A 15,519-nucleotide genomic window follows, 5' to 3' on the forward strand; every position below is an offset into this window, starting at 1 on the left:
ATACAAGAGCCCTGCTTTACATTCTGCCTCCTTGAAAGTAGGAACTGTTTTGATTTTTTCTATTTGTATCTCCAGTGCTTAGAACATAGCAGACATTTAATAAATGCTTTTTTCTTTCCATTATTTTAGGGTGGTTTCACTGACAAGACTATGAAAAACATCCTTTCCAGAAGTAACTAAGAAAGTAATAAATCAGATAGTTTAAGACCCACCTTGAGGCTCCCGTACGACTTGCCGAGCACTGTTTGTAAGAACACCATCAGACCATTCCCTCGTATCCATGTCAATATGACCTAGCAACTGATGTCGAGGCATAGCTTTGGGGTTCATGGTGTACTGTTTTACCACTTTGCCAACTTTACACAGTGCTGCCCTTAGCATCCTCCAAAGGGTAGATTTTCCAGCACCACTTGGACCAACTATAACTACTCCCATCCTTTGGCGTAACTGTTCATATAATTCCAAAGCTTTCTTGATCTGTTTTAAAAAAAATATACATAAACATATACACATTTGTATGTGTGTATGATATATATGTATATATGTCCATTAGTAAAGCATACACACATTTTGCTAGACTATTTGACTTAATCCACTGTCATAAGACTGTGTAATGTTTTTATTTTCTTCATGGAAATCGAAAGGATATAAGTAACACAACAATCTAATCTGTGATATAATATAAAAATCTAAAAATTCAAATATTGTACATAGAAACAAGACTTTGCTGCAAATGACTACAAAACTGACAAGGGAATATAAAGCATTCACTTGAAGTATAAATTTTTTGCCACATAAAAGAAATCTTTAAAAAGGATTTCTTTTAATAAATCCACAAAATCAAATTAATTGCTAAAAATTAGTACGTTAGTCCAAGCATGTTAGATGTTTAATTACCGAGTCACATTTTCCACAAATGTAAATCAATATAAGAGAAAAACACACTGTTAAGGGAATTAACAAACATATACTGAAACTAAAAAATACTGGAAATTGAAATGGATTAAAAAATGTGGCAGTGTTTCAATGACTAAAATTCAACTACTTCAAATATTTGTTAAATAATTTTCATCCAGTCCTATCACATTATAACTGGTCCAAAGTGACAAGGGGATATAAGTAGCATATTGCCTCACTGAAGGGATATAACCTCAGCTGCAAGCTTTGAGTAAAACAAATTGTCATTTATCAATACTTGTCCTGCTCCTTCCATGATTTACCTGACTTATTCTATGCCAGGCTCTCCCCATCACATGTTCCAATGCCAACCACTTGAACTTTTATCTCATCACTCTTATCAAACAACCTGAATGTATTTATACTGGTGAAATCTTTACTTTGACCAATGTGTGGCATTCACAACTTATACTATACATTTTTTTCCTCAGGTATACCACCTCCCTTGGAACAATTAATTCCCTTTACTTACTGATATATTCTCAATCTCATTAGTATACAGGATATTCTACAATAGCAAAAGAATATCTCCTAGGTTTGCCAGAATATTTTCTAAAATAAGAAGTAATCAATGAGAAGTCATCAATAAATGGCTTTCTTTTTGAATACTGATTTAGCAACTCAAAATAATAAGACAGGGTTGGAGAGTTACCTGGTTGGGTATAATTTCAAAGTTTGCTTCCTCAAAGACTTGCTTTAATGCTGCGCTTAGTTCATCATATTCTACATCCTTAAAATCAATCCCAGGGAAGACATCTTTTATCAATGCATCAAACCGTGTGCAGTCCACGAATGTAAATTTTGACATGGTATTGAGCCGCAAAGCTTGAACCACAATATGGCTTTCATTCACTGAGGAAAATGTGTAATTTAGAAGTAAGATTATTTCATTGTTACAACTATCTATTTCAAAGAGTCTATTAATTTTTTTTGGACCAGATAGAAGTCCCTGTAAGGAAACCTTCTCTATCAATACAGATCAATAACAACTTTGAAAGTTAAGAGTCTTAGACAATTTTCTGAGGTATTGAAAGGTTATGTAATTTACATATGGTCACACAACCAGTAGTGTGTCAAAAACCTGAACCAAGGTTTTTTAATTCGAAGGCTAGTTTTCTATACAGTACACTATATTATCTTGTGATAACTGTGTTGTTTACCTTTAATTATGCATTACTATATATCATGTAGTATCTTTATAGATGAAAATTTTAGATGCATGTTTGGAATAACTAAGGACCATACTAATCATCATTTAAGTTAATCACCTGTAATTTGTTACATAAGACATTATTTAGATACATTAAATTAGACCAAACTTATTTACATATTATGACTAATAAAATCGTTATCTCTTCTCAATACTGTGGTCTCATTTCTGTAAAAGTAGACTACGAAAAATAACATGAAAGGTTATCTGTCCTGAAAGGAAAAGGTTTGCTATAACCAAAAACTTACAAGAAAACTAAAAAAATATTATTTTCCTTATAAAAAGTTTTTTTTACAAGACCATTTAAAGAGAGATGGAAAATGTTGGTGTAATTATTGTACTCCACTCCTGTGCTATGTACTATAAGTTACATTTGAAGGCTAATTATTGGCTTGTAGAAATTAAAGCAAAAAGACAGGCATATCTTCTTAGTTTGGTGTTTCCTATACATTTTTCTTTCAGACACATTTTTATAACTTGAGGTTTCTAATCTTTACTAAATTTCCATAGTGATGCTTGTTTTGGTATGGATTCTTTATGAGTATGGAAGAACTAAATTTTTGGCAAGCCCTACAAGTTCAAAGCAGAACAGGCTTTAAGCACAAGCCCAGGGATAGGCTGTATGTTTGTAAAATAGCAGGTTCAAGTAAATCAGAAGAGGTTTGTCACCAGCTAACTATAAAATTATTTTTTTCCAAACTCTTGGAATAATTTCTAGTAGGTTATAGAGACGTTGAGATCAGTGTGTTGGTAGAACTATCCATATCAATAAAATCACAAATTCTTGAAGTACTGAAGTAAGTAAAGTTTCTACATTTGGATATTAGAGTCCTGGAAATATTTTAAATGTATTATGCAAAAAGTTTGAAACACAAACTCTACTAAAGAACTCTTTTAAATGATACCAAATAAAATCATGAAAAACCTCCAATGGACAAAATAACCAAATCCATTTTATAATAATATTAAGGCAATTCTGTGTTTATGTTTATCTAATACACATATATGCATTTATAACATACATATACATATTAATTGTTTAAATCTTTAAATTATTAAATAAGTCATTTATATAAATTCTTTTATCCACTGGAACTCAGATTTACAGGTCTTTAAAGATAGCTCTCTATTTATCTTAGTAAATCAATTCAGCTAAATTCAACAAATATTCAGGAAGTGGGTATGACATTGGGGATTCAAAGATGAAAAATTATGCAATCTCTTCTCTCAGAAAACTTACAATAAAATAGGGGAAAGAAGATATGTGCACAAATAAATAATATAAAGTATGATATAAGACAAGAGTTTGAGCAGCCCAAACTTACATATATAAGTTTATCTATGTAATGTATGTAGTGTATGTAGTGTAAAATAAGATAAATCTGCATCCTTTTCCACTTGAATGGAAAAGGATGCAGATTTATCTTATTTTACACTACTAGCACGCTGATAAAAAATTCCACAGATTCATATGTTTTTTGTACTATTAACGGAACAAAATGCAAAAAGTTACAAATTTGAAATAATCATACCTTTTTCTTTTATGCCATTTCTCTTCAACTGACGAAGAAGATTTCCACTTCCTCTCAAGACTGTCTTCAAAGCTCTTAAACCCCAATCATAGTGCTGCTGAGGTGTCAAAAGCTCTCTGGAATTTAAAAACATTTACCTTTTAACTTTCAGCTATCAACTTAATAATTAAGTACCATTAAGAAATATTTCTTTTTGTCACACTTAAAGAAATGCAGACTGCAACCACTCAAGATAAAGCTACTTAAGTGATTGTAATTATATTCCATTAATTTCTAAGCTACGATAAATTAATCAGAAAGACTGTCCTTTATAGAATTTTGATAGTGATTTTCATCAAATTGTATAAACCTTAAATGAACTAGCAACTTATTTAAGACAACACCTGACAAAGTTGCTTTCTTTATTTCTAAGTTCTCTCAGTAGCTCCCAATATCTGCAACCTTCTGATGAATCCTCACCACTTCTCAGTGGTATGATAACAAAGATTACGACGAGGCAAAAGCAAAGTCAAGGAGACTGCTAAAATTACTAGAAACAAAGCATAAGAAGAGAATAATTCTTATCCAGAAAAAATAAAAATAATAACAATGACAATAATAATACAAAAGTATTATTACATACAGTGCTTTTTGGTTTGCAAAGTGTTTTATGCATGTTTTCTAACTTATCCTCACAACAACCCTATTAGGTAGGGAATTGGAAGGGAAAGGAATAAGCACTTATATAGTGCTTTGTACACTTTAAGCCCTGTACTAAGCACTTTACAAATATTATCTCATTTGATCCTCACAATAAGCCTGGGAGGTAGATACTGTTATTATCCCCATTTTGCAGTCAAGGAAACTGAGGCAAACAGAGGTTAAATAACCTGCCAAGGGTCACACAGTTATTAGTAAGTGTCTGAGGCCAGATTTAAACTCAGGTCAGCTTGACTCCAGGCCCAGTACTGTAATCCACTGTACCACTTAGCTACTTCAAAAAAAAAAGTAGCTATAGAATGGTCATTTATCAAATTTACTTTCAAATTAGTTCAATATGATTCATTAGATAGAGTCCAGAGATAAATATGTTAGCAAAGATAAGCACGATCATTGAAACCCTCTTAAGATGGATATTTTCACCATCTACCCTGATACTGAAGCCTGCAGATGCCTGAGTTTTCCTATGACCTCTGGGGCTAAACTCTCCTATAATATAACTCCCCACTATTGATCATGGAATCTCTGAAAGCAGGAACTATTTTACTTTTCTATTTTTATCATCCTTAGTGTATGCCTAGGGCTTGCTGCATAGTAAGCACCTCATAAATGTTTATTCATTCATTCACATTCACTTCTTTAAGTCAAATGGACAATTCTGAGCTAAGCAACTTTGATCCAATTTTAACTTTTTCCTATTTGTACTAATAACGCATACCAAATGTTAAACATAATGCTATCATGAGACGTCACTGGGTAAATTTGAAGTGAATATAATTAACTTTTCACTTACTCCTAAAAATACATGGCACAATACAAAATGCTCTTAAGATATGACACTTACCGAGAAAGATTAAAAATGGATACTAATTTTCTGCCTAATACTCGAGCATCTTTAAAGCCTTCAGAATATAGAATCACTTCAGCAATGAGCTCATTGTCTGGACGAGACATTGCTACTGGTCTGAAGAGTTGTTTTAGGTTATCTGGCAACTTTTGTCTTCCTCCATAACCTTTCCCAGCAGGATTCATTGTGATGAAAATTCCAGAATTTGGATCCATTTGAATCTGAAATTATCCATTTAAATCAAAGTGTAAAGTGATGAAGACTACTGAGATTGTGATCATAAAAAGGAAAACTAAGGAACGTGTCTTAGGAAGACAGCTTATTATTTGGTTAACAGATCAGAGGCAGGGGATGAAAAGACAGTTGAACAACATGTCATCAAACAGCAAGTGGTGAAATATTTCAGTCCACCAAATTATCTGCTTTTTAAAAAATTAAAAGTTAATACTATACCTTTTTGCCAAGAAGTTCACATACAGTTCTATGATTCTTCAAAGCATCCTGGATTGTCTGGATCTGCATGGACACAGCAGACAATACTGCTTCCTCCAGTCTGTTGAATTCATCAAAGCATCCCCAGGCTCCACATTTCACAAGACCCACAAATATACGTCCCATTGATTTCACATCAATACCCTGAAAATAAACAAATCTGATCTTATTTTTAAAAACTACATTTCATATTACATGCCACTACACAACCTTTGAGAAAGATACTTCACCATCCAATATTTCCATTTCCTCACTTGCACTCCTCTATCTCCTGAGCATTTTGTGAAGATTAAAGTCAATAATATCAATTGTATATAGGAAGGTACACTGAAGAGTAAAAAGTACCAATATAAGGTATAACATAGACATGAACTACTAAAACTTGCTTTTACTCTTTTAGTTATTTAAAAAAAAAACACTCCTGTTACTACCTATTTCCAGTTTGATCATTTAAACGTGTAATGATATCCTAGTTTTATGCTTTCTCTTTAACTACTGATCAATTTTTAAATGAACTTAACTCTGAAAACTATCAATTATTCATTTAAAATACATATTTTTGCTATGACCAAACAAATCTTGTGTCTTTCTAAAAGAAACAGAAATGAGGCTATTTTCTTTAATTTTTTTCAAATGGGAAAATTCTGAGACCCATAAGTTCTATCAGATTGCACTTTCAGAGAGTTGTTCCAAAACTAGATTACCAGTGGTATTCATGTATTTAACATCTCACTCTGACAATTTAAGGATGTGTGACTTTGTTGACATGACTGGTCTCTCTTCTAATGCAGTTTTCAACTCCTCTATCAAGTGTTCTTGTGGTCAAATAATTCATTATCTTGCTGTCAACTTAATTATGAGTCTGTTCATATTCAGTTAAACTGGTTGTCAGAAGATAAACTTAATGGTTTTTGTCACTAGGTCTGTATTCAAAGCTTTTCCAGCTTGACAGAACTTTCAAGCATAGGCTTTGCTGGCATAACATTCAAGAATCTGGAGTCACTTCCATGTCACAATGAAGCATAAAAAGAGGATTTCAGAAGAGGATGCAAGATCTTATATTTCAATATATTTGCATTATATATTTCAAGACAAAAATCTGATTAACACACCTGCAAAATTAATACTAAATATTTTTTAGATTACCTCATCACAGTTGAAAACTAAAACTTGTCTTCCAAGAAGTCCACCCAAAGCCTTTACAGATTCAGTTTTTCCAGTTCCAGCTGGCCCATAAGGATTTCCTCCAAGACCCATCTTCATGGCTTGTGTAAGAGTTAGGTAGCACTTATCTGTCAGTGGTGTGTAAACAAGCTTGGGAGCGTTACCCTGTGAAAAGTAAGGTATTAAGTAAAAATGCTGCTGTTCTCTTCAATATCTATATTTATTTATACTCTATGGTTCTCTATTTAAGAACCTGTAAAAAAAAACCAAAAGAGATATTTCTTAGCACAAAAAGAAATTAGAAAAATTCTGACTGAGGCATAGTCTAAAACAACAATTGAGATAAACTTAAAATTTATTTTTCCAAGTCATTATATTTGTTTAATATGGAATTTATAAATTAAAACCTTGTTATTAACATGATCACCACTCAGTTCCAAAATATGAGTTTTTAATAGTTTTTTTAAATAGATTAGTCAAGCTCATTGCAAGGACACAAAAGAGATTTGAAAATTAGAAAGTTGAATAATGTTTAAAATAAGGAAAATCACATCTCACATTTCAGATCCACATAATTCTTTATCTGAAAGCTATATTAAAATTGAGAATTATTTTAGCATAATTAGAGATGAGGAAGTACATTTATAAAATTGGTAATTTTATACTATCATCTTGACATATATGCTGATTTCAAGAGAAAATTCTATTCAGAATACAAATTCTATTCAGAGTTTATAAGGTTTTTCCTTAACTAGAGAAGGAAGATTTGAATCTCAAAATAAACTTCCTCTCTGGCTAGAGCTATATTAACAACACAATCTTAAAAGAACCCAGCTGGCTTCTATCCTCTCATATGCAGTTTTATTAATGATAATAATACAAAATGTAAAAAGGACACAGCTTTTTTTTTAAATGAACTTACAGATGGAAAATTCTGATTTTGACTTACTAAATGAAAAGTCACATGCAAATGTAAATTGAATAATTTAAAAAGCATCATATTTGACCATAACATTAGGATTCTTCTTATCTTGATCTGGTTTAAAGAAATAAACATTATATTCTTTCTTTACATATAGCTTCCTTTCAGCTACATTTGGAGCATAAGATTTCAGAGTCAATCAATCATTCAATCAGCTAGAATTGAAGGGTACAAATAAACCCTAGGCACTATGCTAGGCATTAAGGGAAAATCCCAAAATAAAAGGGGCACAAACCCTGCTGTTCTCCAACAGTTTACAGGCCAATCTGAGCAAGTAAAGTGATAGAGACTATAATCATTTAAGTGACTTTAACTCTTTTGTCTGTATAGAGATTTTTCAAAATATTTTTTCTTAAATCTTTTAAATGAAGATGAACTATTACCTTTTTAAGTTGCTATTGAATTATAAAAATAAAGCCTTTCCCTTAATGGTAATCAAGTTCTGAGGAAAATGCCAACAAATGTAGACATTTTCATATAAATACAAGGAGGGGAAAGGGATTTTAAACATTATACCAAACTCCAGAATGGGACTTCTCTCTACCACCACCTTGCTAGAAAATTTTCTGAGGCACATCAGCATGAAGTGACTTATACTCAGGCACAATTAGTAAAGACCAGCAATGGCATTTGAACCAAAGTCTTTCTGATTCCTTTTGCATCACTCTGTGGCACAACCACCTCTACAAAAACATTTTAAAGGTTCAAAATGTTCCTACCTGATACTCGTAGGTGTACTGGAGTTCAGAATCCACCATTTGAACATAGCATGTTTGTCCATTTTTCATATAGAACCTAACTTGCTTTTTCCAAACCCAATCTTCTGTGGTATGAATCTGGATTTGATTTAATTGCTTCACTATATCAATATTATGGATAATGTCCAGAATAAGCGCTTTAAGTTTGAGTTCAAGAATCCCTGATTCTGTACACAAATAAAACGTTCAAGAGAGAAAAATATTAGTTCATTCTTTTTGATTAACTTTTCAGGTAATTCAATTAAATTCTAAATTTTGGAAATGACTCTTCAACAATAATCATATTATTGCTTTAGCCAAGGTTTATGCGCCTTTTATTTTCAAGTGTAATTACACCAGAAAAATATATAACTATTAAGTAATCACAAAGGTCCAATGGGAGAAGGATTGTAGAATTAAAGGATCCTAGATCTGAATACAGGTTAATTATTGAAATGAACTATGAAAGTTGCATGAGTCTGGTCAGTAGACAAGTAAGAGATTTCTGAACTAAGAGAAATTTATGGCATGAAAGTCACAAATATGATATCATTACCAATTCACAGTAAGGCAGGGAAGGAGCCTACTATACTAGATATGAAACCTCATGATGGGTTCAAATGCCAGTTTTATCATTTTACTATCTGTGTAACCTTATACAAGTCACATCTTCTCTGAGTATCAGTTTCCTTAAGTAAGAAGACTGGACTAAAAAAAACGCTAAATATTGCTTTCAGCTGTAAATATATGATCAATTAATTAAACAAAAAACATTAATTAACTCCTATTGTGTTTCCAAGTACTGTGGTTAGCTCTAGTAATAAGTACAAAGAAAGAAACAATCCATACTTGTAAGGAGTTGTAATGAGAGACAACCACATACATACATATATATATATATATATATATATATATATATATATATATATATATATATATACACACACACACACGCATACAACATAAATATAAAGTGAATAAATACAACATATACAAAACAGTTACATAAGGCAATTTGAGAGTGAGAGTACTAGCAGTTGTGGGGATCAGGAAAGTCTCATGCAAAGGATGGTGTCTACATTATGCAATGAATGACTGACAGACTTTGCTCTTCCCAGCAATACAATGATCTAAGACAATTCTAAAAGACTCATGATGGAAAATGCTATCTACATCCACAGAAAAAACTATGGAGCCTGAATGCGGATTGAAGTATATTATTTCTCTTTTTGTTTTGTTTTTTCTTTCTTGTGGTTTTTCCCTTTGGTTCTGATTCTTCTTTCACAACATGACTAACGTGGAAATGTGTTTAATATGATTGTACATGTATAGACTATATAAGATTGTATCCCATCTTGGGAAGGGGGTGATGAAATTTAAGACTCAAAATGTTATAAAAGTGAACGTTAAAAACTAAAAATAAATAATTTTTTTAAAAAAATTTCTTAAAGGAACAGAGGGACTCTACTAGGCATGGTAATGTGAGTGAATTTCTAGTCATAGAAGATAACCAATGTGAAAGCTCAGAGTACCATGAGTGAAGGACAGGTTGACTCACCTATTCAAGTGTGGGAAGGGGAATAACATCAAGCAAGACTAAGTAGTTTGGGGGTAAGTTGTGCTGGGTTATAAAACTAAACAGTCATTTATGTTGTATCTCAAAGCTAATAGGAAGCCAATGGAGTTAGAATAAGAGGACATGAATACATCTGCCTTTAAGGAAAATGTTTCAGCAGCAATGTATGCAGGATAGATTAGAATGGAGAAAAACCTGAGGTGGAGAAAAACCTGAGGCAGGGAGATAAATCAGGGAGATTGTTTCAGTAATCTAGGACAGAAGTGAAGCCTTGCTGTTTAAGCGGAGGAGAGGGGTTAAATGCAAGCAATACTGACAAGAGTTGGCAAGTGACTAGATAAATTGGGTGAGGAACAATGAAGAGTTAAAGATAACGTCAAGATTACACACTAAAGATACTGGAAGGAATATGATGCCCTTGACACAAATAGGAAAGTTTAGAAGAGGGGATTTCTTGGCAGTTAATGATGAGACTGTAGCTCAGAGGAGTGGCTAAGGCTTCGAAGGTCTCATCGGCACAGAGATAATAATTAGACCCATGGGAGCTGATGAGCTTACCAAGAAGACAGGTGGATGCCTGACAGAGGACAAAAGGGCTCAGAACAGAACCACTGGGCACATCCACAGTGAAGAGGCATGTTATGAATAAGAAGTTAGCAGAGGTGACAGCAATGGAACATCAGGAAGGTAGGAGGTGAGCCAGGAGAGAGCAGTGTCAAGAAATCTCAGAAAGAAATGAGATATCAAGGAGTATTCAACAATGTTAAATGCAGCTAACAGGTAAGAGAAGGATTAGGTCTGAGAAAAGACCATTAGATTTAACACTGATAACTCTGGAGAGAGACATTTCAGTTAAGTGATAAGGTCAAAGCCAGACTACAAATGCTTGTGGAGTAAACAAGAAGAAAGGAAGTTAAAGCGGTCAGTATTGACAAGTTTTTCAAGGAATCTGGCTAAGAAAGGGAGAAGAGATATAGAACAATGCCTAAAGAAGTAGAAGAACCTAGCTAAATTTGTGTTTGGTTTGATTTGGCTTTTTTAACAGTATCAGGGAGACTTGGTAATGTCTGAGGGTAGTATGGAAAGAACTAGTTCATAGAGACATTGAAGATGACAGAAGGGGAAGGGACAAAAGGATCTGAAGACCTCTTATGAGAGACCCACCATCTCCCAAAGTGGTTCATTCAACTTTTGGACAGCTTTAATTGTTAGAAATTTTTTCATTAAATCTAACTGAAGTTTGCCTCTTTGCAATTTCCACACAGTGATGTTAGTCCCAACCTTGGGACAAATGAATAAATCTAATCCCTCCTCTGTATGACACCAGTTCAAATGCTTAAAGAAAACTATCAGTTCTCTCAACTCTTTTTTTCTTGCTCAGTTGCTATGTCTAAATGCCTGCTAGATATCTATCTTGATGACAGTTCAAATTCAATATGTCCAAAACTCAATTTATCATCTATCCAAAGCCTCTTCCTAAAAGGCATTCATGAAAAGTTCTACTTGGATGCCTGAACATGGCATAGAAGTGATCCTGAGTTCTTAAATGATCAGGGAAGCATAAGGTCTGGCATGTTTTAGCTTTCTGTATGGTCCATGCAATAGACTAAATTAGTTGTCCAAGGAGCAACTTAGCTAAGAATGGAAAGGAACATCATGAGTACATAAGCCAATAGGCGATAAATTCTTAGACCCTTGGTAACTGATGCAACAATGTTAAATGAAACTCAGCCTTTTGTCTTTTTCTTGATCCACAGTGAATGACAAAAAAGGGAGCAGAGGAAGCAAATATTTTTGAGATACTCTTTTTTTATCTTTATGGTAGATTTTTTTTCTTATTCTTCTACCTGATTTCTGGATGGCTCTGTAAGTACATAGTGTCTCAACTGGAGGCTTCCCTTTCCTCTGGGCCTCCCGTTCTGGTTATACCAGTGTAGATTTCACCTTGGCTGGAGGGTATAACTGAGACCTTGTTCTGCTCCTGGGATCAGATCCACACAGATACTGATTGCTTCCAGGCTTGTTTTTTGCTCAGTATTAGCTCTATTCTACCACCCCTATTTGCAGATCCCCACTCAATCTGACAAGGAATTGGGTTATGGGCAAGCTACCAGACAGTAACTATTGCAGTACTTTGTGCTGGTTTCAGGATCTTCTGGGGTCTCTTCCTGCACATATGCTTCCTGCCCTGGTATCCAGTCTGGTCTCTCAGTCTTTGGGTATTAATATTGGCAGCTTTCTTCTGACCATAACTTGCTCCCAGTATTCATGGTCTTTTTTTCTGTTTTCCTAATCTACCCTGGATTGTAAAAATGACTGATTTTTTTTCTTGACTTTCCTGATCAGAATTCAATCTGGTGCATTTTCTAAATATTTGTGCATGACATTTAATGGGAGAGTAAGACTGTACAACTTCATCCTACTCAAGCCATCTTGACTGCCTTCGGCAACTGAAATTCCTATAGTTCTTATAGAACATCTAGGACTTGTCAACAAATCTTATTATCAAGACAGCTGACTAATCAAGGTGACCCTGAGGAACCTTCAGAACTTGACAGACTGATGAATGTGGATGCATATAAGAAACACAGAGATACAGAAAATCTATTGAGGAATAAGCACTGCATCTCTAAATAAACTAGCATAGTAAGTTAATCCAATATAGTTTATTTCCTAAATTAATGTCAAATGGAAGATTTAGTAACTTTAACAATTCTGAAAATAACACAATGACATGGAAAATTATAATCCTTTCAATACTCCAGAAAGGGTTGGATAAAATTGCACCTTTTGTACAACTTCTTCCAAGTGATTTTATTATATTATCATCTTTCTAGTTCTGAATTCGTTATATCATGCGTGGTAAAAATCAATTCTTTAACCATGTATTTCAAAGACAGCACTGCTACCTGTAAAATGCCTCAAATCAGTAATATAATGGCCAATCAAGTCCATTTGTCACCACAGTTTTGATCAAAATACTTTTGTTTTTTTATCCATGGGAATAATTACATGAGTAGTAAGATTGATTAATCTGGTTGTTTTTGAATATAGAGCAATACCATTTTAAATTTTTTAATAAACTGCTTTGCTCAAAATATTTTATACAGATGAAGTCACAATTTTGCAGAAATTTAATCAACACTTTTTTAAAAGACTTTATGTGAATTATTTACTTGCTTTTTGCCTGATTCTCTTTTCCCAAATGAGAAAACTGATACTTTACACAAGACATTTATCACCTGAGGCCTCACTCAGTATCTTCAAGTGTGGAAATGAGAAAAAAAATTCTCTGTGATGTCTCTAGTTAGAGGCCATTTTGGAGGCCAGAGCATGAGACATGGAATCAAAATCTGACTCAAGACCTATTTGGGGTCTTAGCAAGGTCAATCTGGCTTCTCTAGGTCTCTGTTTCCTCATCTATAAAATGAAGGTGATAAGATTTCTATTATCTACTTCATAAAACTGTGAGGAAGACATACAGTGTTGTAAAATATAAGCTACTATTATTATCTTGCTGATCAGCAGGACATGATCCACAATCTTAAGTTTCAAAATGGAAAAATGATGGGTTTGAGCTCAAGTGATAGAGTTGTGACTAAATGATTTCATTTTAGAGTGGAATGGAATTTTAAAGCTGGAAGAGATTTTAGAGATCATTTAGTTCAAGTCTCATTTTAGAGATATAGAAACTTGAGTACAATATATATTATGTTGGGTTTTTTTTTAACCTAATCTCTTCTGAATCAGTCACATGACATTAGGTTCTTAGAAAACTTGAATCACTTAAAATCATTTAAAAATTATCTCTAATAAACACTTTAAAAACATTCATTACCAAGAGATATTATTACTTTCTGGCGTTTGGGATAATAGATTCTAGAATTTTATCCCATTTTGAAAACCAGATGTCAGTAACCATTTATCAAGTGCCTACTATATGTTAAGTGGGCAAAATACAAATTAAAATAATTCACTGGTCATCTTCTGAAAGAAACTCCAAAGGGAAAACTCAGAGTAAAAATCCAAAACCCACAAATCAAAGAAAATATACTTCAAAGAACCAGAAAGAATGCAAGTACCAAGGAGTCACTGCCACAATGACTGAAGATATAGCAGACACCAATCTAAAGGTGAGAAGAACTTATAACGTAATATTATGCTTTGCAATATAGTTTGAAATCTACTACTGCTAGGCTGCCTTCTTTCACAATTTTTTCGAAGTCCCTGGATATTCTTTACCTTTTGTTCTTCTGGACAAATTTTGTTATTTTTTTCTAGCTCTATGAAATAATTCTTTGGTAGTTCGACTGGTAGGACACTGAATATGTAAATTAATTTAGACAGAATTGTCATTTTTATTATATTGGTTTGGCCTACTCGTGAGCAACTGATACTTTTCCAATTGTTTAGATGTGTCTTTACTTGTGTGACAGTGTTTTTGTATTTGTGTTAATATAGTTTCTGGGTTTTTCTTGGCATATGTGACCCCAAGAATTTAATATTGTCTACAATTATTTTAAAAGGAATTTCTTTCTTTCTCTTCCTATTGGGTTTTGTTGGAAGTATACTGAGAAGTTGATGATTTATGCGGGTTTATTTTATATCCTATAAATCTCTTAAAGTTGTTAATTGTTTCACCTAGTTTTGTAGTTGATTTTCTAGATTTCTCTAAGTATTACCATCATATCATCTGCAAAGAGTGAGTTTTGTTTCCTCGTTGCCTATTCTAATTCCTTCAATTTCTATAACAGTGGTGATAATTGACATCCTTCTTTCATCTCTAATCTTACTAGAAAGTCTTCAAGTTTATCCCCATAAGAAATAATGCTTCCTCTTGGTTTTAGATAAATGCTATTTATCATTTCAAAATTCCTACACTTTCTAGTGTTTTTAATAGAAATGTGTGTTGTTTGTCAATAGATTTTTCTGCATCTATTGCACTGAACATACCATTTTTGTTGATTTTGTTACTGATATGGTCAATTATGCTGATAGTTTTCCTAATATTAAACCAGTCCTTCATACCTGGGTCATAACGTATGATCTCTGTGATATATTTCTACAATCTCCTTGCCAGTATTTTATTTAAAATTTTTGCACTGATAACCATTAGGGAAATTGGTCTATAGTTTTCTTTCTCTGTTTTTGCTCTTCCTGCTTTTTTTTAACAAAGCCATATTTGTGACACAAAAGGAATTTAGTAGTACTCCTCCTTTACCTATCTTTTCAAATAGTTTCTATAATACTGTGATTAATTGTTCTTTAAAAGTTTGATATCATTCATAATGGGTCTTTCCTTTGGAATTGTCAGATCATTGTC

General features: G+C 33.1%; 1 protein-coding gene across 7 annotated transcripts in view; it reads right to left on the reverse strand.

The window, feature by feature from the left end:
* Positions 1 to 15,519, reverse strand: part of DYNC2H1 (dynein cytoplasmic 2 heavy chain 1) — a 413,209-nt gene that overhangs the window by 288,673 nt on the left and 109,017 nt on the right. For all 7 annotated transcript variants that reach the window (XM_072611238.1, XM_072611237.1, XM_072611242.1 and 4 more), the window contains 7 exons: positions 8,603 to 8,808; positions 6,884 to 7,066; positions 5,699 to 5,881; positions 5,243 to 5,466; positions 3,700 to 3,815; positions 1,610 to 1,809; positions 213 to 477 (listed from right to left, as the gene is read on the reverse strand). In XM_072611238.1, the coding sequence (XP_072467339.1) occupies positions 213 to 477; positions 1,610 to 1,809; positions 3,700 to 3,815; positions 5,243 to 5,466; positions 5,699 to 5,881; positions 6,884 to 7,066; positions 8,603 to 8,808 (1,377 nt within the window). The remainder of the gene's footprint in view (positions 1 to 212; positions 478 to 1,609; positions 1,810 to 3,699; positions 3,816 to 5,242; positions 5,467 to 5,698; positions 5,882 to 6,883; positions 7,067 to 8,602; positions 8,809 to 15,519) is intronic.

The sequence above is a fragment of the Notamacropus eugenii genome, chromosome 5 (assembly GCF_028372415.1).
Source record: "Notamacropus eugenii isolate mMacEug1 chromosome 5, mMacEug1.pri_v2, whole genome shotgun sequence".
In the NCBI taxonomy this organism is placed as follows: Eukaryota; Metazoa; Chordata; class Mammalia; order Diprotodontia; family Macropodidae; genus Notamacropus; species Notamacropus eugenii.